The 26,900-nt window shown below is 46.6% G+C and overlaps 8 protein-coding genes across 8 annotated transcripts; 5 read left to right on the top strand and 3 right to left on the bottom strand.

The window, feature by feature from the left end:
* Positions 1-1,756: 1,756 nt before the first annotated feature.
* On the top strand, positions 1,757-3,495 carry BDR25DRAFT_279211 (MFS gliotoxin efflux transporter glia; the record flags this gene model as incomplete). Its single annotated transcript, XM_033687738.1, has 2 exons — positions 1,757-2,413; positions 2,463-3,495. Exons 1-2 carry the CDS (start codon positions 1,794-1,796, stop codon positions 3,493-3,495), a joined length of 1,653 nt encoding a protein of 550 aa, XP_033552070.1. The 5' UTR covers positions 1,757-1,793.
* Positions 3,496-4,195: 700 nt separating this feature from the next.
* On the bottom strand, positions 4,196-5,154 carry BDR25DRAFT_310653 (uncharacterized protein; the record flags this gene model as incomplete). Its single annotated transcript, XM_033691171.1, has 3 exons — positions 4,196-4,453; positions 4,516-4,688; positions 5,133-5,154. 3 exons carry the CDS (start codon positions 5,152-5,154, stop codon positions 4,196-4,198), a joined length of 453 nt encoding a protein of 150 aa, XP_033552069.1.
* Positions 5,155-5,791: 637 nt separating this feature from the next.
* On the top strand, positions 5,792-7,900 carry BDR25DRAFT_382102 (uncharacterized protein; the record flags this gene model as incomplete). The annotated part of the gene is made up of 2 exons (XM_033697758.1): positions 5,792-6,347; positions 6,399-7,900. The coding sequence occupies 2 exons, from the start codon at positions 5,792-5,794 to the stop codon at positions 7,898-7,900; spliced, it is 2,058 nt and encodes a 685-aa protein (XP_033552068.1).
* Positions 7,901-11,280: 3,380 nt separating this feature from the next.
* Positions 11,281-12,135, top strand: BDR25DRAFT_101026 (uncharacterized protein). The gene has a single exon (XM_033683439.1). It carries the CDS (start codon positions 11,623-11,625, stop codon positions 12,085-12,087), a length of 465 nt encoding a protein of 154 aa, XP_033552067.1. The 5' UTR covers positions 11,281-11,622; the 3' UTR covers positions 12,088-12,135.
* A 2,819-nt stretch (positions 12,136-14,954) lies between these two features.
* Positions 14,955-17,144, top strand: BDR25DRAFT_382099 (ferric reductase transmembrane component 4; the record flags this gene model as incomplete). The annotated part of the gene is made up of 2 exons (XM_033697757.1): positions 14,955-15,533; positions 15,587-17,144. The coding sequence occupies exons 1-2, from the start codon at positions 15,019-15,021 to the stop codon at positions 17,142-17,144; spliced, it is 2,073 nt and encodes a 690-aa protein (XP_033552066.1). The 5' UTR covers positions 14,955-15,018.
* A 1,159-nt stretch (positions 17,145-18,303) lies between these two features.
* BDR25DRAFT_382094 (FAD/NAD(P)-binding domain-containing protein) lies at positions 18,304-19,740 on the top strand (the record flags this gene model as incomplete). Its single annotated transcript, XM_033697756.1, has 2 exons — positions 18,304-18,374; positions 18,408-19,740. The coding sequence occupies 2 exons, from the start codon at positions 18,304-18,306 to the stop codon at positions 19,738-19,740; spliced, it is 1,404 nt and encodes a 467-aa protein (XP_033552065.1).
* A 220-nt stretch (positions 19,741-19,960) lies between these two features.
* On the bottom strand, positions 19,961-20,518 carry BDR25DRAFT_382092 (uncharacterized protein; the record flags this gene model as incomplete). The annotated part of the gene is made up of 1 exon (XM_033697755.1): positions 19,961-20,518. One exon carries the CDS (start codon positions 20,516-20,518, stop codon positions 19,961-19,963), a length of 558 nt encoding a protein of 185 aa, XP_033552064.1.
* A 927-nt stretch (positions 20,519-21,445) lies between these two features.
* Positions 21,446-23,244, bottom strand: BDR25DRAFT_279209 (cytochrome P450; the record flags this gene model as incomplete). The annotated part of the gene is made up of 3 exons (XM_033687737.1): positions 21,446-22,145; positions 22,216-22,956; positions 23,003-23,244. The coding sequence occupies 3 exons, from the start codon at positions 23,242-23,244 to the stop codon at positions 21,446-21,448; spliced, it is 1,683 nt and encodes a 560-aa protein (XP_033552063.1).
* Positions 23,245-26,900: the final 3,656 nt, after the last annotated feature.

Genomic DNA, 26,900 nt, shown 5'->3' with positions numbered 1-26,900 from the left:
GCACCTCGCAATTCAATGCCGTCGTCGCATTCTCGGTATTATATAGCTTAGCCAAAATTTTGCACGTAACACTCATCGTGGGCTTACCACCAGCCGCACCTTGGCAAGGCTTCTAGCTTGCCAGCCCCATGGCTTAGATCTCTTGGCTCGCGAGATACCGGTGTGAGCTGAGATGCCATTGGCGCTCAGCTGCTAAGCCTTTATCCACAGTAATCTGGACCATTCCTGGAAAGTCTTGAAGTTTGGAACGTCGTTCGCTTAAAACCTTTGCTTCGTCGATAGCTGTGGACTAAGCGCACCCTTTTGTTCATAGGGTGGAGATTTAGGATGTAAGCCACGGGCAGGAATCTTGCCGGGCTACCAGAGCGTGGGCGCGCTGAAAATGTTGATAAAGAGGGAAAGGGTTCCTCTTTAAAATGCACTCCGGATTTTTTAATTAAACCATTGACTTTTACAACTCTATTTCACTGCCATGAAGACTACAGCTGTGCTCTCCACGTTTGCTTATGCTCTCTTGGCTCGTGGTGCACCGAGAGACGAACTTACCCCATACCAGGGACAGTGTGAAAAGTGTACGATACCCCACCACCAATCTCTCAAGGGACCTAGTAGGAAAAGCAAGCTTTGGCTGACACCTCCATAGCACCTCGAGCCATATGTGCACAGTCATCTAAGTTGGCGAAAGGCGACCCTTCCCTCCAAAATGTTACAGCTACCAACTATGCGCGCTGCTCTTTAGATTCCGACTTCTGGATCAAAGATACTGACGACGTACTTGCGCCCCTCGACGCTTTGGTACGTGTTGACGTAGTTTGATCTCCCCAAGCTCATTCCTTAACGAAGACTTGTTGCAGTATAACGGTACGGTTCACCTCGAAACACACCCCGGGGACGGCAATGGATGCCCTGAAGCATCTCAAAATTCCACTTACGGGTACCAGCTCCGCATCGGCAGTACTGGAGTCATTCAAGGCACAAACCGCACGCGCGGGGAATACGACAAGAACCCTTTCTACATGTTCCTGACTTACTTTAACCCAAAGGGTGCCTGGGATAATAGCACCACAAACCTGACGACCGCCGGCGACGTATACATGGTGTCAAGCCAGTCTTGGTATGAATACGGCCAGCATTGGACATTGAACAGCACCAAGAGCGGGGACGGCTTTGACATTGCTGGCACTCTTACCACCCACAAGTATGCCGACAATCAAGGCCTATGGTATCGGATCGGGGAATGCAACAACTTCTACAAGAGTTGGGACTATAGTACCGATTTCCTGATCCTGGATTGTAGTGTTATATCCATGTCGATGAGCGGCCGGATTACGCCGAATCATGCGGAGGTCAAGATCAAGGTTCAAGTCTATGGAAAGCCTGGGAATCCGACACTTGACTATACCTTCACGGGACATGCGATTCCAGGACCGAAGCTACTCATATCCGAGGCAAACCCCGTAACTGATGGGAAGCTAAATGTGACAGGTCCGGGAGGTAAGGCGAGTGCTGCAAGTGGGACAAGCGTAGGTGGAAGTGGCTGGGTAGCGGCAGGCGTAGCTATAGTCGGGTTAATTTGGTCCTTGTAATCATCTCGAGGCTTTTTTGCGGCTTCGCTTGTCGCGTCTCTGTTGGAGTGGAGGGAGCGCGGCGGAGATGTTACGTCACCTACCATTTTATGTCTAGCGCGACACATTTTCACTTTACCTTAACTATACCTAGATTTCTTACTGAAGAACTCTCAATCCCACCCCCACCCCCAAGGCTTGCTTCCTATTCCAACCGTAAAAATCACCATGCCCAACCTAACAGTTATTTTAGAAGACATTGAACTCAGTTCCCTTCGTGAAAGCGGTGGGGCTGTTCAGAACATTGTCGAGTCAACACTGATAGCACCAGCACCGCCCTCGCCAATCCAATATCCGCGAGGAGTCAAACTAGCATTCATCACAGTCGGCCTTGTTCTCAGCATCTTCCTTGCCGCACTTGACAGTACTATCATTGCGACGGCTATACCTAGCATCACGGATCAGTTTGGCAGCATTGCCAACATTGCCTGGTACGGTTCGGCATACTCTATTACGAATACCGCGTTCCAGTCTTCTTGGGGGAAGGCCTATGGTTATTTCGACCTGAAGCGTGTGTTTTTGCTCGCGATTTTCGTCTTCGAAGCGGGAAATGTCATTTGTACGAGTGCGCAAAGTAGTGAAGCGTTAATTCTAGGAAGAGTTGTAGCAGGAATCGGCGGTGGGGGTCTCATGACAGGCGCCTTCATCATCATCGCGCTCACGGTGAAGCCGCAGTACCGCGCAGCGTATATGGGGGTTTTAGGTGTCACTTTTGGGTGTGCGAGTGTGGTGGGTCCATTGATGGGCGGAGCGCTGACAGATGGGCCTGGATGGAGATGGTGTTTTTGGTGTGTATCCTTCATCATCGCTCTTGGGCCTGTCGCTAACACAATGGAGGGTGAGCCTTCCGATTGGATTCCTTGCTACTGTCACTATGGTATTCTTCTTCACGTCGCCAATACCACCTAAAGAAGCGACGCTAAAGGAGAAGGTGGTGTGCATGGATCTCAACGGCGGAGTGCTGGTTACTGGGGCCCTGTCGTGTTTCGTCCTCGCAATGCACTGGGCAGGCATCCGTTCTTGGAACTCACCCGCCATTATTCTCAGCTTGGCTGGTTTTGGGACCTTATCAATCGTCTTTCTCCTCAATGAGCGCTTCATGGGTCCGAAGGCGATGATACAGTCACATCTACTCCGATCACGACGTGTTCTCACTAACCTGATCTACATATTCTGCCTCGCGGGCGTCTTCTTTCCCTTACTATACTCCCTACCAATTCAGTTCCAGTCCATCAACAACAACTCGGCGTCCCAGAGCGGCGTGCGACTCATCCCACTAGTACTTGGTGTCTCTGCATTCACCATGGTAGCAAACGCACTACTCACATATTGGCGACACTACAACCCCTTCTTAGTCATTGGCGCTATAGCGGCTACAATTGGGGTGAGCATGATCTATACACTAGACATGCAGACGTCTTCCAGAGTCTGGATTGGGTATGAACTGTTGACGGCCATGGGAGTTGGATTGGCCTTGCAGATTCCAATGATCGCGAACCAAGCTGCAGTTTCTACCGAGGATATGGCCTCCGCCACTTCGCTATCTTTATTTATGGAAAACGTAGGAACCAGTCTCTTTGTTGCAGGCTCCGAAGCCGCTTTCACCAACGGCCTGCTGCATAGTCTGATTAAAAAGGCGCCTACGTTGGATGCAAACGAGGTACTAGGGGCAGGTGTAACACAAATACGATCATCTTTTACTCAAAATGAGGTCAAGATAATTCTTGCAAGCTATTTGGATGGATGCAGGGTCAGTCACGTCGTGAGCGTGGCCTGTGGTGCCGCAGCCTGCCTTGTCGCGATTGTAGGCGTAGCACCGACTGCATCACAGGAGCTTAAAAGGAGAAGAAAGAAACCACACGAGCCGTGAGGGTGTAACATTAACTCAGAGTTTCGGCTCAGTCAGCTGAGACCAATTCTTACCGCCGGAAATGCTCTTCAGTGCTCCTCGGTCTCCGAGTTTAGGTATATGAACATTCTAGTCGTTAATATGAAAGTTACCGCGAACGCTTGGCCAGTATTTCACCACAAATCTTCATACAGTTTTCTCATTCCACTCGGCTCCATATCGCCCTCTCTAGAACCCGAGCCCCATCACGGGCGCAAACGTGACGTCGCGTTTCTCGGCATATGTAACTGTCATTAGGCAGTGTAGATTTGGGATGAGGGGCGGATTAGGGATCATTGGTAGAAGCCCTGCTGCTAACAATTGTGCATTCTCCACGGACGATTGCCGTTCGCCTAAAACGGAAAGACTGTGTTGCTCGATAGAACATGGGCAAAGATTAATTCCAACTTACTGTGCTCAGGGCGTTAATTTCATTCGTACCCATCAATGCGTACGAGAATTTTAAATCCTAATTTTATTATCTAACACCTATATCATTCAGCGTGGCTGTGCCATAACAACCTGTTCCTCGCCTCACTTCTTCGACTACAAATCCTCCTTTTGCTCCAGCCTTTTCTTGAGGCTTATTGGCGCCCCTTCCTCGACCAGTGAGTCAAAACTCTGTTATTTCTATTCTCATCTCTTGTGTATCAACAATCCGCCCTACTTCAGGCCTCTGCTCCTAAAATCGTACCACGCAGACCAATGTCGTCTTCTGCACTCGATCTAACGAGGCACCCTCATACAAGTTCAGTAACTCAACTTTCGCAAAACCGTTCCTTTCAAGCCATATAATCTTCTTGCCACCGATAAAGTCAACGCGTACCGGCAAAGCTACGCAAGTAGTAGATTGATTCTCTTCTGATCGAGCTCCACCTTCAGATTGAAGAGTTTCTGCCTCCCCCGCTATCATCGCACTGCGTCTTGTCGCAAGAGCCCTCTATCCTGTCATAAAAGTTCCCGCAACCTTAGATTTTCAGAAGGAATCTCAAGCTAGCCTACCTCTGGGGCGAGGCCGCTATTTGTGGCATCGTTGTCGTGAGTGGGTTTTACGTTGCTCAGGTAGCGGGAAGGCCATATGTAACTAATAGTAGTGCTTGCGCTGGAAGTCTTACTTCTCCGACGCACAACTGGAGCGGGATCCAAAGTTGCGGGCGTGTAAAGGTGAACAAGGGCTAATAAGAATTTGCGAGTACGCTTGCTCTGTTTAACCAAGTGCCTGCTCTTGCGGAAAAGGAACTAATACTGGTGGATGTCAAGATATTTAACTTTCACGTTTATCTCCACCCTTCCCGTGCCAAGTGAGCGAATATGTTGGCTGAGTTTACATCTCTTCTCATCGTTATCAATGGTCGTGTTGAAGTATGTTGTATGATCCGGATTTCGAGCATTTTAACTATAACTAAAATGCCTAATAAGGACCTTCGCATTGCTTTATATGTCTTGTATGAGTACGTATATTCGCACTGTAGTACTGGAAAGGACTGCTATATCAACCCAATGCGGGACCATAACGTTTACTCTTTTCGACGTGATGAAGAATTAGTCACAGGCTGAGAAATGACAAGCAGCAACACGAGGATCTTCTTAAAGATGTTTATACAGGAAAGTAAACTTACAAGAATCTCTAGTTCGAGACATTGTGGACCTTATAACGGCGTGACACTGGAACAGATCAAGAGGCTGGGTGATTCACCCAGCTTCAGTGTACATTCGAGGGCTTGGCAAGAGCATATGTATGGAAATAGCCCAGGTGTAAACTAGCCGAACTAAGGACATGATGCAGACTCATTTTCGGCCTTGAGTGACAGAGCAGTATTAGCGAAAACCGTGGATCAAGATAGTCCCGGAAGGGTTTGTATGGAAAGATTGGCTTTCGTTTGCTTGGCTGAACCTCTCCGTGTTGGATTTCTTTGAGGGGAAAACTGTGAAATGAGAACCAAACTATAATGCAAGAAGGCCTTCAAGAGGCTCTACTCCTAGGTTTGTCTACATAACCCTACGCAGAAAACCGGGAATCAGCATGAATGATGTAATTAACAGGTCAGTCGGGTATGTTCGAATGGTTTGGAATTTCATGGAACATGCGCTGGGAAGATTTCCCTAATTATACAAAAAGGTCTATTGGGTTCCTTGATTGACTTTCGTTGAATGTTTCTAGAATATGATGCACAAAAGGAAAACAATATCTGAAATATAAAAGATTTCGTATTAGCACTTCATATGCTCATCACAAACCTTAGGGATCGTTCCAACAAGACTAGGCCTCTCCACAACGATGTCTACTTCTAGCGATGATACATCTCGCACCCCACGCCTCCACGATGGCCCCGTGGTCATTGGGATCTACGGACTTCCTGGCTGCGGAAAAACCCATCTCAAAGAGAAGTTGAAGGAGCGTCTCAAGGATCATGAAGTGGCGTTCTACGATGGATCTGAAGTTTTATCCAGGATTGTTAAAGGTGGAATCGATACGTTTAAGAAATTGGAAACAGATCTGCAGAGTGCCTGGCGGCACAAGGCGATCGAGATGATAAATAACGAGTGCTTTAAAAACAAGAAGACTGGGGTCGTCACGGGTCATGCCATGTTCTGGAAGGAGGGAGAGAAAGACCCAGCGGTGATTTACACGAAAAAGGACCTGGATGTCTACACGCACATGATATATCTGAAGGTTAATCCCAGCGTAATTGCAAAAAGAAGGCGCAACGACACAGAGAAAATCCGCCCGCTAGATTCCATCGGGCACTTGGAGAAGTGGCAGCGGAGTGAAAGCATGGAGCTGCGCAAGCTTTGCCGCATCAATAAGATACTTTTCACAACTGTATCTTCGGGTGCAACGCTAGACGAAAATGGAGATGTCCTTGAAGATTCCACTTTGATAGAAAAAGTCTCAAAGTTCCTTTGCGATTTTCGAATCCACAACGAGAAAATGAACCTGTCCACCGCCGAGAATATGTTGGACAACATCATGACCCAAAGCAGGGAAACGCCAGCAACAATGCTTGTATTCGACGGCGACGGGACTTTGACACCCAGCGATACGGGCATTATGTTTTTCCAGAAGATCTCCAACGCTCAGTATCCGAACGGTAACCAAAACCCATTGAAAGAATTGTTCAGCGATTCAAAATGGGGACATTCCTATGCTGCGTTCCGTCAAGCCACATTGATGTACGAGGACGCAGCTGATGAACTCAACTTTGGTGCGTTGTGTGAGAAAGTCGCTATGGAAGTAAAGATGTACCCGGAATTTGTGAACTTGCTGCAGCTAGTAGCTGAGAACAGGGAACGCAGTGTTAGCGCCATCGTGGTTACGTCTGGTTTGCAGCTAGTCTGGCAGAAGATTCTGGAAAAGGCGGGTCTCGCCAACACCGTGAAGGTTATCGGGGGAGGACGAGTCGCTAATAGAATCGTCGTCACAGCGGAAGTCAAAGCCGCCTTGGTTTCTCGATTGAAACACTCCCACAATATCAAGCATGTTTGCGCGTTCGGTGATAGTCCGCTCGATCTGGAAATGTTACGCAAAGCGGATGAAGCGGTGGTCGTAGTTGGCGACAAAGAGACCAGAAGTAAGTCAATGGAGGCGAAGCTGGGTGCTGCAATCCGAGACGAGGTTCTGAAAGTGGCTCGCCAGGTAGTTCTTCCAAGCAGCGTAACTCCAAGGTTGGACACAACGAAGCTCCCCCTTGTCGACATTACGAGGCAAGATTTCGTCGACTCTGTTTTTGGTACCAATTCTCGGTTCGCCGGACTTCGCTTCTACCACGCAACGGAGAAGAGTTCCACTAAGCTACTCGCAACTTTAATGCGCGATTCTGCTTCTGCCGGTCCTGCCCTTCGGGAAGTCCACCGCCGCTGCGGATTTTACCTGGCAACGAAATTCTTGGGCAAGACCGATATCATCGGCCTTGAAGAATGCACAATCTCCCACGTGTTGGGTGTGCGTGCGATCGGGTACCGACTCTTGTATGAACAGAAAACGTTGATAGTCGCCTTGATGCGTGGCGGAGAGCCTATGGCCTTCGGAGTCAACGACGCCTTCCCACTCGCGGCGTTCAAACACGCGGACGCTACCACAGATCTACAACTCGAACACATACAGGGCATGTATTCCGTCATCTTGGTTGATTGCGTTGTGAACAGTGGTAGCACGGTGATAAGGTTTGTCAAGCGGGTGCGGGAGCTGAACGCTACCATTCGCATTGTGGTTGTTGCCGGCGTCGTTCAGGATAAGTGTATTTCCGGCGAATCATCCTTAATCAACAGCCTTGCGCATGAAAAGAATGCCAGCCTTGTCACACTGCGCACTTCTACGACGAAATTCACTGGAATAGGTACTACGGACACCGGAAACCGCCTCTTCAACACGACGCATCTCGCTTGAGAGGTGGAGTTAGGAACTGGGCTTCTAACGCAAAGGGTGTTCAAAGCGGTAGTGTCGAGCGCAGTTTATAGAGTACCAATGGGGTTATCCATACATACAATAAACACAATTATAGTTTACTTTCACTAGACAATGATTCGATCAGGTGACGCTGAACTAGTGAGAAGGGCATCAACTAATCTGCTTCATCATAGTTTTGATATAGATTCTACAGCCTTTAAGCGCTATAGCACTGTCGTGCTCGTATAGTTGGGCCACTGTACACTTACTCGAGATGACCCATCGTTTCCATGCCTAGGTGACCCATAAACTTGTGAGTTCCTTGATGGGAAGAAGGGATAAGGCGTTGCTCGTCTTGCGAGGGGCGATAGAACTGTTTGAGCTTAGTGGATGACGTAACTAGCTCATATAAGGAGCTTTTGGAATTAGAGCCGAATGCTAAGAGCCCTGCTTGCTCCATCTCACCCGCGTCAATAATCTAATGTCCATCTTAATAGGCAAGTTTGCAAATGAAGGTTCCTGAGGATCCTGAGTACAGCACGTCCCCTGCCCGAGTCAAAATAGATGTTTAGGGATCTGCATCGCGCAAGACCTCATATATCACCAAAGAAGCCTTTAACGTATGCTAGACGGGTGTTCACCTTTAGGTTGAAATCTACCCAGTTGGTAATAGGTAAAGCTTCGCGACTAGCTTACACAATCTCTCTAGGCATCGCGTTACGTCAATAAATTCAGCCATACTGAGTGCTATTGCAAATGTGTGTGTTAGAACCAGGACCGAGTACTCTGCGATTGATGAGGCTTGGTACGGTGGCTGAGGTGGTGAAGAGCTGAGTCGGGGAGCTCAAATTCAAAGGGTGTCGAGGTCCTCTATTGCTTCTCTTACTGTTACTTGTCCTTCTCTATAGCTGCCTTTACTTTTAAATCGATATTAGGATCTTTTCAAGCCTGATTAACTCTGTTAAGTAGACTAATCTAGTTCCTCTCCTTTCGTACGAGCAACATGATTAAAAGACTTACATCATCTAAACTTTTGATGCTCCTGCAAATAGAGACAATTTTCGCACTAGATTTGAAGATGGATCGATTCCAGTTTAATAGTGTATTGCCTAGGGCAGCAAATAATCCTATAATAACGGTAGTGTTCAACTTACAATGCTAGGCGCAGGGTCAGGCAATATAATCTTTCAGGCTTGGAATAAATGGGAGGTTATTACAGTCCTATTTCTCTATTATATAGAGTAGTGCGCTAGCTATGAACCCCGGAGTTAGGGGCGTAATAATTCAAAGAAATTAATTTGGGCACAATCCCCTTGTATATCTAGAAGATTTAACCTTCTGCGCCAGCTAACAGCGTCAGCTAGTCGGTTAGCCAAGCGTTTATATCCTTGCAAGGTCTCTTCTTTAAATTTTGTCATTGCTCTACCAGTATGCTCTTGGAATTAATAGCTGTAAGCGCTAGTTTACGTTTAGCGCCGGTGGCTTTCTATAACCATATTCGTAACCCTTAGTTAGGAAGTAATATTAGAGCGCAACTGTACGAGAGATTTCTGCGCTTATCTTGCTAGAGATTTGTGCAAGGTTTTGTACTTTTTAATCCAGCGCTCCTAACTAGTAACTATAGTTATCAGCATAGTTCGCAAGATTCTACGGTTCATATTAGATAGCAAGGTGGTGGTAGATTGATGATCGCCGTAAGTTAAGTGTAACCTTGGGGGAGCATGATATATAGGAGAAGTGATGTATTGTGTACTGAGGGTCTGAGAAGCCACGTGGTTTGTATGGTATGTTGAGACGCCAAGCCCGTCGTAGAGCCCTTTAGCTTACATTAATTCTACTGGCTTGTTTCCTAGTTTTACTTGCCGCGAAGTCAGGTAGATAATATAGGAGGCGTTAATGAGGTGGTGGGAACAATACTAGGTAGTGTGGGATTTGAGAAGCGAGAGAGAGCTCTGAGTCTAGAGATACGCTAGCCTTAATGAGTGAACTTGGAAGCATGATACCAATTAGGCAATATGTGACCAAGGCAGGCTGTAGTGCTGATGAATACGGGCAGGGGGTGAAGCTCGGAGAGCTCTCTAACTGCAAAATTGGCCGATGGCTGTCGCGAATACCTAAAACCCCGCGCTTCTCTCGCTCTCATTCTAGGAGCTCCTCCTAAAATGCCTCGCCATACAGCTGTAAATATGCTTGCGACACCTCGACAAGCTGTCCCCATGTAACGGCAATGGTGGATTTATTGAGCCTACAGACCTGCTCAGGCTGAATTTCGCTCCACTAGTAACTTCGATTTTGTCTGATAAGCCAAGTGTGGAAAGGACTCCAATATTAACCGTTTCAAGATGCCTAGCCTTAAAATGTTGGCCCTTTTTCAGAACAGGTGAACGCTAAAGCAAATATATGGAGCCAAGGAATCATATATATTGAGCCAAGAATATGACCTATAAAGTAGTGTAACCTGTGAAGTCACACTTCGAAACGGTGAGATATCCCAACGCCTTCACTCCAGTTGACTTCAAATAGTCGCTTCAAAGATCTCCATAAGCCCTACTCGAAATTGACCTTGTGTTTCCATGCTGCAGGGACAATCTCCAATTTTCGTCGTCCATTTGACCTTAGGCATGGTGGACCCATCAGTGGCGTTTCCGCGTGAGACACATCCACACCGTAGCGATCGTGGCCGGGAGGCCAACACCAATTCCGCAACCCAGGGCAATCTTATCAGACCTAGTCAATCCTCCTTCAGAACTTGGCTGTTGTGGCCCATTTGATGACCCAGTTGGAGTGCTAGTTGATATACTTGTCGAAGATTTTGCCGCGATAGAGCTTGGGGAGGTACCGGGTGTACAATTGGAGCCCACACATTTACATACTATAGAAGAACCGGAGCTCGAACAGGCGTATCCTGATGGACAGTACCTGCCATCGGCACAGCAGTCGCCATCCGCAGGCATGCATCCGAGATAATAACTGTCAGCGGAGGCACAACATACTTTATTAATGCAATATCGATAGGCTAAACAACATAACTGCGTTAGCCCCATATCAAGCAAGTCTTGGGGAAGTATGTAAGGTGAGAACTTAACGAAAATTGTTCGACTAATAAGTTTGCTTACCATTACACCACACTACATTCTGGCGGGATATGAGATGTTTGGATTGTGGAGGGGCGCTCATTTCGTTTGCTGCCACACATGTTCTCGGAAAGAGAAGTTGAGACTCTTTGGGTGCTGTAGCTGCAAGCACACTAAAGCGGAAACTAATGCAACTCAGAATTAGGATTATGTTTGAAAAAATGCGTAGGGTTGCCATCGTAGATGGAAATGTAGTGATTTCGAGAGGGCTGTCTACCCGACCTTATATTTCTATCAGCCTTCTAACCAGCTGAATAAGAGGCTTTCTTTGTTCGCCAGCCGACATCGTATTCTCCTAAGTTCCGTACAAGCCTCCACGAAACCTCGGGGCCCGAGGCAAATAAGTCAGGATAGTGGAGCGAGATCCCAACTGACCGGTGCTGTGACGTATAGCCTAAGGCTTTGAGTAGAGGGTAAACTAGTTATGAGTTTATTAATGAAAGGTTGGCTGGAAGATAATTCAGCAGCAGCTTGCTACCCTAGGAGCCGAAGGTGAACTTAGCAGTGAGGGCTGCGTCAAAAGCTGGTTGAAAACGAATGCTAGGTTTCTAACATCATAACCCAACGAGTCTCGATGTGGACCGCATTATGTTCTTGTCACGCCATAATGAGAAGGCTGGCGCCTATTCGAACCAACTCATTCGCCCTAAGGGGTATAAAATAATGATGCCGAAGGCTCCTTCAGCCACGAACACAGCCACGGGCCACCAGCCTTTACTTTTGAAAAGTACCTCCGTACTTTGCAGGTTATCGATAACGATCATGGATCTCTGTGGCTGTCTTGCGATACTCTGCTTGTACAATCTATCTACACGTGAAATATACAGCGATTTGACTATCTCGCTAGGGACGAGGTCACGACATCAGCCCATCCGCCCCTCAGGAGTTAAACACGCCACCACTCCCAGAAATGGAAGCAGGGCTGACAGCAATATGTTTAGTATTGAGGCGAAACGCGTGAAGTCCTGTTCTGCCTTGCCGCTTCTGCTGCTTTCTACGTTTAAAGATCCCCCTGTGGCTGTGCGACCTAGATATGGATGTTTGGTACGCTAAGCCTTCGTCTCCAAAATCTCTACCCCACGAAGTTGTAGGGCTACCCAATCAACTCAAGCTTGATTACTCTACCTTGTAAATAATTCTTTCTTTATCTCAAAGCACCCAGACCCTCGGTGGACAATACATATCGCTTCTCTCATGGCTCACCCCCTGCAAGACACAGCCCTGCAAGACACAGCCCTGCAAGACACAGATGGCCCGCACAGCCGCAACGTCGAGGCAGATGCCAAAGCCTGGGTGCGAAGAGCCCGGTGTGGCTGGTGATGACTCAAGAACCGGTGGGTACTTAGGAGTGTTGGAGGCGAGCTCCGGAGTGATCGAACTGGAAGGAGTGGAAAACATGGCATGTTGAAAGCCTGCTGGACAGGTCTGCATGGAAAGGAGGGTGGGAGGCGAAAAGCCGTATCTGTGGTCTTGGCTGAGAAGATCGGTAGGCTGATCGGACGATTTAATGTCTCCAGAGTTGAGTCATTGGTTCGGTGCAGGGTGTAGTATCGATGCACTCTCTGGCAAAGAGAAATTATATGCTTGGTTCGAGGACGAGCAGCTCCGAGCGACTCTGTGAGATACTGGGATCGAGGCACGCAGAATCCAACTGTATCGTAAATGAGGGACGTTGGGCGCAGCTTTGTAGAGACTCCCTCGCTTCTATCGCCGTCTTTAAGCGATTCAGCTGTTCGTGTCCTCCGATATGTTGAGACAATGTGGGACGCCTCTGTGCAGAAATGTCGGAATTGTTTGCGTTATATGACCAGTGGCTGGGGTGATGAATAGCATGTTAAGCTGGGTGTGGTTGCGATCGGGTTTCCGAATGAGTGTTTCAGTGAGTGAGGCATAAAGCCATACTTTCTTGCATGACTTGGAGGCGTCTTTTAGTGATCGCACTTGCAGACGCGTGACTGGAGTGGTTGTTCCCATCATTTCACGCCCTTTTTTTTTTTTTCATAGGGTGGAGTTGAGTTGATGACCAACCCCATGGTTCGTCTTGAGAGGTGTTCTAAATGAATGTGGGAAGTTGTACTGACATTCTAGGTTGCCCGATACCCAACTGCCAGGAATAACACTCAGGATCAGACCAGAGACTTGGAGGTGAACCATTTCCCCGGTATTTGTCACAATGTTTGTGATAACTTTCCCAACCCAGTGGAGTCTCAAAGACCGAAACTAGCTACCTCTTCGCCTTCCCGCGTAGAAAGAGTTTCTATCAGCGTCCAGATGAAGTGGCGTTTCTGAGGCCTCGGGTTCCAATGGAATGGTTCCTACTGCGAGGGCTAGTGAGTAAATATCATGTAAAAATACATAGGCAAAGATGGGCCAGCTTGATGGGAACACGGCCTCTTTTCCCGCTACTTGCCGGAGTTAAAAGGTCAACCGGAAGGGGGTATCTGGTGCTCGAAGATGCTCCATCACTGGAGATCTTTGCGTAGATCAACACCAAATTTCCCGCGATTTATTTTTCAAATCTAACACAGTGCTGCCAGGTCACGAGGCAACAATGACAGCCTCGGTTGCTCCTGGTTCATCAGAGATCTTTCACGTCATCCCAACTACTTCAGCCTGGTCCACAGTTCCATCTATCAGTGAAAATCATTTCATCACTCCAAACATCCCCACGATAGTGCCATGAAAGCGGAAGCTGCCACTCTGCTTAGAAGGCATCACGAGGCCAACCGCAACATTGTCGACTATCCATCACACCTGGAAGAAGCGTGGGGTTTCCCTCGAGGAACCGGGTGCAGGTGGGTTATGGTAGATCGAACGTTCCCCAATTCTCAGCCTACCTTCGTTTTGGGGCGTTCCTCCACATGTAGAATTCCTTTAACAACACCAAGACAAGGTGAAGCGAGGGCCGATGTCGCCTCCGTTCATGCCCGGAGCGAAAAGCCTGCACTCTCTCAAGCGGTAAACCCAGCGCAAAATTTTGTATTTTCGTTAGATTAATGCCACGGGATGCAGCAAGCAAGACTTGATTGGGCTATGAAAATATCGATTCTTCGTCGCCGGAAGCTATTGTGTCTGGTATCTAATCTGATGATCTAGATCGCCTTGGCAAGCCCGGATGGCTTGCCAAGCCACCCCAAAGGCGCGATTTTCTTGATCTAATCTGATCACCGGGAAGCATTGTTGGCCGCTTTGCACATCATGCACCTTCTCCGCTCCTAGATGTGTATGGACTAGTTTATAACCGCATTATACTTCCTTTTTCCAAGCCAAATCCTCTGCTGGCCACTCCCTTACGCAATCTCACCCCGCAAGGCCAGGTTTGGTTTATTTGTGGGAAGGGAGCAAAAGCAAGTGCTCCAGTCCCGCAGACCCGCCAGCTTCAAGTTATTGCGGTCTTGGCGAGCACGCTTAATGCTAGAAATCGGGTGAGGTCAGGCTTAAAATTCAATGAATTTCGTATGCTCAACGGTTTCAATCTGTGGGCACCATCACTGATTCTTATATAGGGTAGTATGACACGTGTTGACAAAGCGACCAGATGTTCTCTATAGTAACCGCCATTTGTTCGTACCAGGCAGAAGAACCAGCCGCTTCAATAGGTGCGAACCATGCTTGCGACCTGTGAATGGGGATGGCCGGAGATCATGGATCTCGGAGATTGATAGGAACCCGGATTCCCCTATCTGATCTTAGTTGCAAAGCCCTCTCGTCAAATCCTCTCAAATTAATGAACGCAAACATCTAGGCTTCACATAGCCAATTGGCGAGCCTTTCTCTCTATAATCGCCGTTCTAGGGCGTCGAGTGAAAGCGGGCGACCCACAATGCTTGACACACACTTCCCTCTTCGGTTACATTGGACTATCCGGAGTATGAGGCGTATGAACAGCTGGTGTATTTAAGGGTCACGGATGACAGGTCTATCCTTCCACCTGCAGTCCAGGGTTCCAATTTTCCTCTTTTTGATCCCTCCTGAGACGGCATCATGAGTCTTCACGTTTCTCTCGGCCTTGTGGCCCTTGCTCTTTCGGGCACCTCCTCCGCTCTTATTGGATACGGCGTATCTAAATACGACCCACTTTGTGCACACTCCTGCCAACAATCCTTCAAATCAACTTTGTTGACCTGTAGTTCACGCAAAACTGGTGAAGGGGACCATGACAGTGTTAAGACCACAGCCAAGTGTCGCTCTACAAACACACCATGGCTTACTACACTTGCTTACTGCATGAACTCGACCTGCGCCAACTACAGTGTGGAGCCCTGGCAATTGGAGAAGTTTTGGACAGCCAAGTGCACTGGGGATCCAAAGGTTCACCCAAAATGGACGTACGGAGAGGCTTTAACGAAAATAGAGATAGGGGCAAAGTTCCCAACTGTCGGGGCAGAGAAGAATAAGATGCTGAATTCCACGGCTCAAGTGGACCGCGATACATGGGAGGGATATATGGAAACACTCGGTCAAATTGAGCGCTCTGAGACCATTGCTGCAAGAAATGGGTTGGTTCAATGAACTTGCAATAGTTCTTCCTGTGACTGACCCTGTGCACTAGTATTATTCTCCTCGTCATTGGATTCGGTACTCCGATCTTCTTCACACTCTTCGGATATCTTCCCTATATGTCTGGCTTGCTAGACAAGCTTAAACCTCGACTCATCTATCCAGCCTTCTTAGGAAATTACCATGTGCGGGCCCTTCCTTTCGCTCTTGGGAATGCTCCCACAACTGGACAAGCTCTTTACGTCGCGATGTTCATTTCGGTGAACATTATCCTCACCGCCGTCGGATATCAGTCAAGACAGCCGAATATGAAATTTTCGAACCGCTGGGAAGAAATCGTCGACTATGTTGCTTGTCGCACGGGTATCCTTGCCTGTGCGCTCGCACCACTTGTCATTTTGTTCGCCAGTCGCAACAATATCTTACTTTGGGTCACCAACTGGAGTCACTCTACATATATGACACTACACCGCTGGGTTGCTCGCATATTCGCCGTTCAGGCCATCTTGCATTCCATTCTGGAACTGGTTCTTCATCAGGCCACAGGGGAAGCAGCAGCCGAGATGAAGGAATTGTACTGGATCTGGGGCATCGTTGCTACAGTGAGTATTAGTATCATGATGGTTATCTCTACGCTCTTCTTCCGTCGCCTCAGCTATGAAATCTTCCTCGTTCTCCACGTGCTTTTAGCAGTCTTCGTAATCGTTGGAATTTGGTATCATCTTGAGTTTGCATTCAAAAGACGATGGGGATACGAGCAGTGGATATACGCAGCATGTGCGGTGTGGTTCTTTGACCGTATTTTGCGTGTTTCTCGGGTTTTGAAGAACGGGATCCGGAGAGCGAATGTCACAGAGATTGGCGATAACATTGTCCGCGTTGATATCAAAAATGTTCGATGGGGCACGGAGCCTGGACAGCATACCTACGCATACTTTCCAACTCTAAATCCTCTTCGCCCTTGGGAGAACCACCCATTCTCTGTCATTCCAACGGCCCTCCTTTCGTCCCCGAGCAAGAGTCCAATAGAATTCCCCGTCGATCCCCTTCCCTCGAAGCATTTGGGATCCAACGACGATATCGAGAAGATAGGCGCAGTCTCGATCCTTACGCAATCCACCCTAGGAGGAAATACGGCAGGTGTGAGCCTCTATGTGCGCAAGTCCGCAGGATTGACCAAGGCGCTTGCGACAAACAGCTCACTGTTTACACTGCTTGATGGCCCCTACCAAAATAGCTCGCTCTCCGCTATACTGAAGACTGATCGGCTAGTGCTTATCGCTGGTGGGATTGGTATCACGGCTGTTCTGCCTTTCATTGCCCGTCATCGAAATGTGAAGCTGCATTGGAGTGTTGCCAGCAATTCGGATGGTCTTGTAAAGGATATGGACGCTGTTTTGAAAACTGTCAAAGAGAGGGATATCAGAATCGGATCTAGGTTAAATCTTGCATCGCTTCTGGACGATGAGGAAATTGCGGGGTGGGCTAGAGTCGGTGTCGTTGTTTGTGGGCCTGGTGGACTGTGCGACGATGTGAGGAAGTTGGTGTGTCACAAGGGACAAGCAGGCAAGACGGTATGGGAATTGGATGTCGAAGCATTCTCATGGTAGTAGTCCCCTTTATCCTTCTCTGCCGCATGTCCCCACACAACGTCAAACACTATTACGGTAGAGTCTGTCGCACGTGACTTTGGCTCGCGTTGACACTGGGTCAAGAGTGTGAGCCTTGACTCACTAATTTCCTGCGTAGGAGTAGCGAACACTTAGTTAGCACTAGCGCTATTTTATTCCGTATATAATCACCTCAGAGCTCCTCAGACCAAATCTCAGACTTGCACCTTCGCTCAATCTACCTAGTTTAGTTCTCACCACCTAATTGACTATTCACAACTCCATTTGCCCTCCATTAACCGTCAGCTCCATAACTAACTGTCTATCCGTAATACATCTTGCTTGGATCGTATGCAGCTCCCGTGCTAAACTACCCTGTTCTGTTTCCCTTTGGGTGACAAGATGCGGCCCTATCTCCAGAACCCAAACTTCAGCCATATTAAATCAGAGGTTCATTTGCGGGTGACTGTTATCCCTTTCGGCGCTTCTTTTCATTCCTCGTTTTAGTAAGCCATGGCTGGGAATCACAAGTTTCTCATAAAACGAGCTAGTCTAGTGATACCCCAATCACAATCTTCCCCTAGACTCACTCCACCTTCTCGTACATCCCAAAATCTTCTACTCCCCGACCCACCTGGCGCCTTACTAAATTTCGACTCTAGTCCTATAGTAACGCGAGTGCAGGTGAAGCACACAACCACCATACATTGGGAGATGCAGTGCTTCTTCCCCCCCTTCCCCTAACATCTTTCCATCTCTCTCTCGTATCATCAGGCACAACTCACATCGTATTCTCCAAGCTTCCGCCCATCCCCTCTTATTGCGATGCCAAGATATACCCATGATGTCCTCGGCAAATTTCCTCTTCTTCTCGCACAACCAATAGCTCCCTCTGTAGAACGAGACTAAGTAGAGTCAAGCATCCGCGCGATGCATGCAGCCCTCACCGTTCAATCCTTCTCGTGTACTGTCTCAATTGTGCTAGCCGCTTAGTTCAATATGTCCCTGGATCCTTCGACTTCGTATATACACGAATGCGAGCTCGAAAAAAATATATATATAAAGCGTGGCGTCCATCGCCCTACGACTTACTCATCCCTTCCCGAGAAACTCAAACCTGGCTCTCGGACGGACCTAGCTTGGCGACGACTCAGCAAGCATGCTTGGGAAAGCGTGTTGGAGTATAGTTGCGCTCGCAATCGGCAAGGCATGCGGGTCAATAATAAACGAGTCCGCCTTTTTACCCGACAACATTATTACGAGAGATGTCGCCGTTCTCGGCGGCGGGGCTTCCGGAACATACGCTGCCGTCCGCCTTCGTGAAGACTTTAATACTAGCATCGTAGTGATCGAACAAAAAGCTCGTCTCGGAGGGCATGTCGACACGTACACTATCCCTGGGATCAACACCTCCGTCGAGTATGGAGTTCAAACATACTTTCAATACGGCGCTGCAACGGACTTCTTTGCACGCTTTGGAGTCGAAATCGGTGTTTTTCCTCGGCGAAGCCTCACTCCCATCAATGTCGACATTTCGAACGGTGCGTTGCTGTCCGCATACACACCGCCATCAATGGGTGCTACGGGAGACGCACTGGCAACCTGGGTCAACCTTACCGAAAAATATGAGTCTATCATGGAGCCCGGATACTGGAATTTTCCGGCCGGGCATGCAATTCCTCCGGAGCTGTTGCTCCCCTTTGGCGAATACGCAACCAAGTATAACCTTGCGGCTGCAGCGCCCCGGATTATGGCTGTGTCGAATGTTGGTATTGGAGGATTGAAGAAAGTCCTTACCCTTTATGTCATGCAGGCGTTCGGCGCACCTATCGCTAAAGCTACCAGTCTGTTTTCTCCAAAAGGAAACTCGAACAGCTTGTTATATCAGCGCGCGTATGATTTGCTGAAAGACGACGTACTGTTAGAGAGTCGTGTAGCGGAGGCATCAAGGGAATTGTCGGGAATCCGGCTTGTAGTAAAGAGGGAAGACGGGACGACGTGGCTCATCAAGGCGAAACGCCTGTTAGTCACGGCTCCACCGAGCCTACCAAATCTAGAGCCATTCGATCTTGATAAGCAAGAGAAGGCGGTTTTCAGCACATGGACCCCAACGTGGTCTTTCGCCGGTGTACTCAAGGTCCCATGTATTCCCGAGAACTACTCCGTAAGCTACATATCCTCAGCCTCTCTGCCATCAGATCACCTTGCCTTGAGGGATTACCCATTTACGCTCCGATTCGACTCCACTGGACCATCTGGCCTCGGACTCTTTCGCGTTCTGTTCGCGACGAACTACACCATCACTCATGCGGAGGCGAAGGTCACCATTTCGGAGAGTGCACAAAAGTTAGTAACCGCCGGTACATTTAACACGACTTCTGATTGCAAGGTCGACTTTGTTGCATTCACAGATCATAATTCCATCCTATGGCGGCAATCTGTGGAGCAAATAAAGGCAGGTTTCGTCCAAAAGTTGTATGCGCTTCAAGGGCATCGAGCAACGTGGTATACAGGGGGCTTGTTCGGGTCGGATTATACGTCTACTGTTTGGGCGCTTACTAGTACAGTGCTGCCAAAGCTACTCAAAGGCTTGTGACGACACCTTCACAAGATGGCAGAAGAATCTTGCGAAGGCATAAATCTGCTTTTTGGAGTCTCGCTTATCGTGTCAACCAGGAAATTGCATCGGCATATCACCATATTGTTGAGGATGGTATGTGATAGATTATATTCGTCGTACAAATTCCCCCCAACAGCCTAGTATGGTGCACGTTGCCCGATATTTTCAGCATCACTGCAATAAGCCTACTTCATCCTCACACTCCCAAAACCTCTAATTCCCTCTTCGTGTCATCCTTCTCTTTTTTAGGATCAATACTTGGGCACCAATAATCCGCCACACAATTCCCACGCGGTCCATCATCCTCCCTAACCCGAATCCCCGTCTGTCCATCCCTAAAGCAGACAAAATGTTCCGCATCCAAAGTCACAGTCCCTGCCAACTGGCCTTTCTCCAACGCATCAGACCCTGCCGGAATTTCCGTTGCAAACATCTTATCCCTCCAAACTTTAACTCTCCATTTCACTCCCTCCCAGGCACTCGCTGGGTCGCTGACGACGGCAGCATGGTCGGTCTTTGGGTCTTTCTCGCCGACCAGTTCGCTTGCATTAAGAGGCTGGCGGAAGTATGCTATTGCGGTGAAGTTTGCACCTGTGGTGCCTACACTGCTGTTCCGCGGGACGCAAGATACGAGATAGATGTTGTGGGTAGAGGTTACGACGGCGGCGGGAGTGTTGGCAGGCGCAGGGAAGGTGGAAGCAATGTGTGAGAGGCAGCCGAGCAGCACAGCCGCGGTGAGGCCTTGAAACAACATAGCTTTTAGATCTCAGGAGCTACACAAGAGATCTAGTCAATGATAGTAGATCGGGCTAAGGAGGAGGGTACAGTACAGGTACTAGACGGAAGTGATCAGCAGTCGGCCAGGTTGTATTTATTCGCACTCCCAGATCCCGAATTCTTGCGAATAGCCTACCCGGCGTTGAAAATTCTTCTTATATTTTTACAATCTAATCCAATAAGAGAAAACATCATCCGAACGTTCGATACTCATAGTATTTGCGTTGTTTGTGCTACTCGAATTCGCGGCCAATACCCGTAAATTAACGACCCCGCTCTCCACGTGCACTCTCCAAACCAAGACGCTAAAATAAGATGTCTAGTCTCGGCGATTCATTAGGTGGTAATTAAATAGTGATGTGAGCACAATTCGGGGAATGCAGAAATTGGGAGAAGCAATGAGGAATACGATGAACGAATATGGGGAGGAATGTACCGCGACGCCACCTGGGAGAATGGTTGTACGGAAGGAAGGAATGCCCGGAATGGGAATCATTGCGTATCATGATGGCATGGTTCCTGAAGATGGCGATCCTTTCTGCCGGGATTGAGAAGTGCCGGCAGGGCTGAAGCTTGTCTGCTGTGAAGTGGGCGGTCCAGACCTTGAGGCTGAATTTCGAGAGGTTGAGTTTTGTCCGCGAGCTTTTCCTAGTTGAAATCTTTACAAAGTTAGCACTAGGAAAATAGATATAGGTACAAACTTCTTTACACTTAGGTTAAATATACCGTAGCTAATAGAGGTACCGTTTCCTCGTAGAATCACTACAAATACCGCAAGAATCCCTCATTTGAGCATGAACCACGAGCAATTCGATAGTGGATGAAACAGTCAATTCGGAATTTGCGCGACTAACAAAGCTTCCGTGGTAGAAAGACCTTTCAAAATCAGGTCTTCGATTCCTCTTCATTCTTTTCCCCTATCCCTGCGGCGAATACGGACAGGTATATTGCCCAGCGGCCGCACAGTTCCATACGCAGCTCGTCTTACCGGAGGTATTTGTCTCTCTGCGGCCCCCACATTGCACAACTCCATCTCATACTCGCTCAGCAATACCGAGAGTGTGCTGATTTGCACTGCTTTTGCAAAGTGCCGACCAGGGCACAGGTGATGACCACCACCAAAGGTGACATGCAACGCCCCAATTCCCTCCATGCTAAACCTTCCAGAGCCTATCCTACTCACTTCTACCGTCTTCGGCTGGTCTCGAGATAACTTTTCCGGGATCAGGAAACGTTCCGCCCAAAAGTCTTCCAACGGTCTCTCAACCGTCCTTGGCCGGGCTCGCGACCACAGCTCGGTATTCATAGCAAGATCGTGCGAGAAGATCATGACAGAAGTTCCTTTGGGTATGACCCAGTTTTCATCAAGTTTGAAAAGACCTCCTTCGTTCGTTCGAATTGCGCCCGTTGCCATCCGGAGTCGTCCAATTTCAGTGTGCATGGATTGAAGGATTGGAATGCCGCTCAATGCCGCAAAGTCATAGGACCCGGAATTGGCGTCGTATCGCTTTTCAACTTCGGACGTGAGGTGCATTACTAGATCTGGATTTCGAAGGGTCTCGAAGATATACCAGAACGTCGAAGGCATGGTGTTCGAATTCGATCTATTCATGCACATCAGCATACATATGTCTGGTTCAGGAATGTCCATTGAAATATCAACGCAGCACATACCCTTGCATTATTGCCATCGCCTCAGATGCACGTGCATCGTCATTCATGCCCGCAATTTTCGCAAGGACACTGTCTCGATGCTGGAAAAATTTTGATCCCATATTTTGGTCCCATGAAGGATCCTCCTCCCCAAGCTTGGCGAAATCATCGCCTTCGTGGACAGACTGAAGCCATTTCTTGATTTTCTGGCGTAGGCGGTCTCTAGCTGCCCACGCCGATGGGATCATGAAACGAGGCAGGCCACGGGTGAAGTTCTCAATATTACTATCGAATTTCCAGAAGTCCTGTACGAGATCAGGGTAGTCTTCTAAGATTACTGAACCAAATAGAGTTTCCATAGTCGCGCGAGTAATTTCTACCTGGAAAAAAGACCACAGGTCCTGGATTTCGACCCATCGTTCGACATTAAACCTTTTTTTGGCAAGATTCCGACGGAGAATCGCAATGTATACTTCGGCAATGGATGTCAAGGATGTACCCACAAGATGGAGGCGAGGAACGGTCAGATGCGCGTAGTCGACTTGCTCACTGTCCGTTCGTCCACTGCCAACTGCGCCGTAAATTTCCAACACCTCTTTTGGAGACCCCATGACCTTGTCAAATACTTGAACGTGGAGCGCCGTCGGAGTCAAAGTTTTGCTTGATTGGAAAATCTTTTTGACGTGGTTCGCATCTCGAACGACTAAGAAAGAGAGCGGGCCAGCTCGAACAACAAAGGGTGCAAGGCGCCCATATGTATTACTAAACATCGATTAGCAAGGGCAGAACAGAAAGCTGAGATTCTCACATGATGTTTGCAAAGAATTTGGGAGGTCCTTGAGTCAAGAGTGCGAAAACATGGTAAAGCCCCGGTATCGAGTAGGGGACGGTTGGTGGTGTCTTTCCGGAACTATTGATTCGCGCAGTCCGGTGGAACAGGAAACTTGATAAGGCATACGTTGACAGGGGGATTGTGGCAATGATGACTATGATTAGGAGCAGCTGGTTCTGGTAGAGCAGTGGATGCTCAAGAACGGAGGGCAGTTGCATGTTAGTACGGGCCGAGTTAGAATTAATAGCCTCAAGTCAAGTGGTTGGGATCTCTTACCTAGCATATAGGGGAAGGTAGGTTTATGATTGTTAAGAGAACGATCCAGCTAGTCGTTAGGGGCTGTCCCTGGAAGAGGCTAAATTGCTGACGGGTTTGGATCGGCATGTTTTAGGGCGCTGTGAATGGCTGACTGGGATGATCCTCGGGGTCGGTGTCTGATGGGGAAAGCCTCCGATATGTCGGTCGTGCTGGGGTCGTGGAAAGTGTGGCTCGGTTTTGGAATCTGCCTCTATCGTATTCAAAAATCGGTGCAATGCTTGGCGTCACCCTCGCCCTTTTTTTCGCGCGCGTATTTTGCTAGCAAACTGCAAATTGCCCTATGCAGCCACAAATCGCCCTATAATATTAATTAGTTAGGTAAAAAAGATAAGGCTATTTAAGTACATGTAACAGGCTATACTAACAGCTTTTCTAGTGTAATAGGACCCCATGTTTCAAGCTCACAGCGTTGCTGCCGCGCTAACGCGCTAACGCGTCCTAAACCTCTAACCTATACCTCTTATCCACAAGCAAGGATTAAGTAGTTGTACTAGGCTTAATATTTAGCACTTTCTCTTACTAAGATAGCCTGTTAAAGTAATTACTAACTATAAAGACTGCTCTAAGCAAGCTATTTATAACATTAAGAAGAATCTTAAGGCGTTTAGCACTACTTAAAAGCCTTTAACAGCAACACTTAGGCAGCCTATTAAAATAGGCGCTTAAGACGCTAACACGCTTTATAATAAGCTAATGTAGAGCAGGTAGATGTATTAGAATAAAATTTACTACTAGTTACTTATAGAAAGAGGTGTTTACATTAGTTAACTAACTATCTTATAGTTCTTAAAGTAAAAGGGGTAGAGTAAGTGTACCTTACAGCCTTTCTTAATCTATTATAATAAGCAACTTTATAAGATGTTCTACTAAAGCCTTAGGCAGTTTACTGCTAATAACCTCTGTTTTATTAACAAGTCTATTTTTAACAAGAAAACTAGCTAGAGGCACCACACGTACACGCTAGTAGGCTATAAAGCGCAATATACCTAGGAAATAAAGCAAGGGGCTACTTAGGCAATTCTACCTGTGTACACTGTTAACAGCTACCTACCCTGCACTAGTATTAAAAAGGGTTACTTTGCCTACAAGAATTTTAAAGATTAGATCTAAAACGCGCTTCTGCTAACTCTCTAGACAACATACAGCTTTAAACTAATAGTTGTAATTATAGATAACATCTCTATCTATTAGAATCCTAAGGTTGTTAAGATAATTAAATAGGATAGTTATATTATACACTTTCTGCTACTATACTTGCCTAACTTTAACTTAATTAAGCTTATATTTAAAGTACTTAAGGCGTAGATCTAGCAAAATTATAGGTATATTTAAGTGTGTTTCTTAAACTTTAGCAACTTTCTATAGGCGTGTATTTAGAAAAGTAAATGTAATAAGTTTACTAGGAAACACTTTAAGTACTCTATAAGCAGATTATATATAGAAAAGGCTTAATTAGTAGAGGCTAGGCGCAAGATAGCAAGGTAGAGAGGGTAGATAGAAAAAGGCAGGCTGTAGAGGGTAATAGTTTAATATAATTTTACATAAAAGCTTGCTAACCTTCCTCTGCTTATTTGTTGCTAACTATAACAATCTACCTTAATTACTACCTGTTAGCCCTGCTAGAGCCACTGCAGCCTAGTAGTATTACTTGTAGCAGCAGATATCCTTTTATAAGTGTTAAATAACTTTATCTTTAAGCTTAAAAAGTTTACTAATAGCAAGTTTATAAAGCTTACTACTTACAGCTAATATTTTTTTTAGATTTTTAATAGTTTACTTTTACTTGCTTACTACCTCTACTGTGTAAAGGTAGTCCTTTTAGTTATCTTTTAGCTGCTATTTAACTAGCTACTTAAAGAACTCTTTTATAGTACTATAAAAGTTACTACTATTAGCAACAAAGCTTAAACTAATAGTAATAGGCCCTAAAGTAGCAGCACTAGCTAGGGTAAGAGGCCTCTAAAAAACTAGCTGTAGGTAAAGCAAGTACTGCGCAGTAATAGCAGGGTAGCTACTAGCTAACGCAGCAGCAGGGTATGCAAAAGGTAGAACAACTTGCAGAAACTAGGCGCTAAAAACACCTATATTTTGCTAAGATCTAATTTATTTGCAGTAAGCAAGCTTTATTTACTACTACTTATGTTACTAATTTTTATTTTACTGCGCTTAAATCTTATTCTTTTTTTACTGCCTGCGCCTTTAATTCTTCTTACTACTATTAGAGTTGCTTAAGTTGTTATAACGCCTATGTTTTTTTGCCTTTGCCTTCCCTCTGTTCTTAGCAACTTTAAGCTAGTTACTAGTTAAACCTTACTAGTGCTTAACTAGGCTAATTAGAGGCTAGCTTATATAAACTCTATTTTTGCTATTAAGGCAGGTAAGCGCCTATAACTTAGAGTTAACTAGTTAGATCTTAAAGTGCTTACTGCTTAAGTAGATATAACACTAATAGGTAAAGTTATTATAGTTCTTAGTGCAGCACTTTTACATGCAGTAGATCTAGCTTTTTAACTTAGCTTATAATTTAAACTACTTTTAGCGCTAAGCAGCCTTTATCTTGTTTATTAATTGCCTCTTGCGTTTAGAGGTAAACTAACTAAGAGTTACCACCTCTAGCTAGTTAGAGGATAGATTATTAAATGCCTAGCCACGTAAAAAAGCCTTTTTAAGTAGCTTACACTTTACTTAAACTTCTACCTTAAGCTCTACTTACTTATTTAGTAACTCTCTCTTAACAGTAATCTAATAGTCTATTACTTTAAAAAGTTAGTAGCTCTTAGTTAAGCTAAAATTATTAAGGTTAACAGTAATAAACTTAGCGCTCTTTTTACTAGTAAGCTTAAACTTTACTGCGCAGCTTACTATCTTATAGGTCTTACTTTTTACTGTTAAGGTAGAATTTTTAATTATTTTTTTAACTATCTTCTTTATTTAAAACATAGAGAAAACCCCTTAAGTCTCTACCTTTAGTAGCTATAATACTACCCTCTTGCTGTTTACATATAGCTTATATAATATATCTAGTTACTAAAGGTATTTAGTTAGCAGTAACAACACCCTAGCCTAAGCCTTAGGGCTACTTATTAGAAGATGTATTAGTAAAAATATTGCTCTAGGCGTAATTAGTAGTAACAACAGTAGGTTCTGCAACTCTCCTAGAGCAGCACTAACAGGCGCAGAGCTCCCCTAGGTACCCGCTAAGGGACCCACTTTAGGTAGTGCTTAAAAGCTTACCACCTTACGCGTTTTTAGTTAACTAGTCTTCTTTTAAGCCTTTAATATAGCCTTTAAGGCTATTATTAAGGCCTTTTTTGCAGCTGTTTAAATTAGTTGTTGTTAAGCCTTTTTAGTAGCTCTAGTTGCCCTCTAAGGCCTCTTACTAGCTATGCTACAACACTAGAAAAGTTGTTAGTATAGCCTATTACGCGTAGTTAAATATCTTTATCTTTTTAACTAACTTTAACTAAGGACCTAGAGCAATTTAGTGGCTGCACAACGCGTTTTGCAGTTTACTAGCAAAATACGCGCGCGAAAAAAAGGCAAGGGTGACGCCAAG

The sequence above is a fragment of the Lindgomyces ingoldianus genome, assembly GCF_010093535.1.
Source record: "Lindgomyces ingoldianus strain ATCC 200398 unplaced genomic scaffold BDR25scaffold_5, whole genome shotgun sequence".
Lineage (NCBI taxonomy): Eukaryota > Fungi > Ascomycota > Dothideomycetes > Pleosporales > Lindgomycetaceae > Lindgomyces > Lindgomyces ingoldianus.
This window is presented reverse-complemented; position numbering and strand designations above follow the sequence as displayed.

Excerpts from the sequence above, each read along its gene's own strand:
- BDR25DRAFT_101026 (XM_033683439.1), top strand. The coding sequence starts at position 11,623 with ATGTTCTTGTCACGCCATAATGAGAAGGCTGGCGCCTATTCGAACCAA.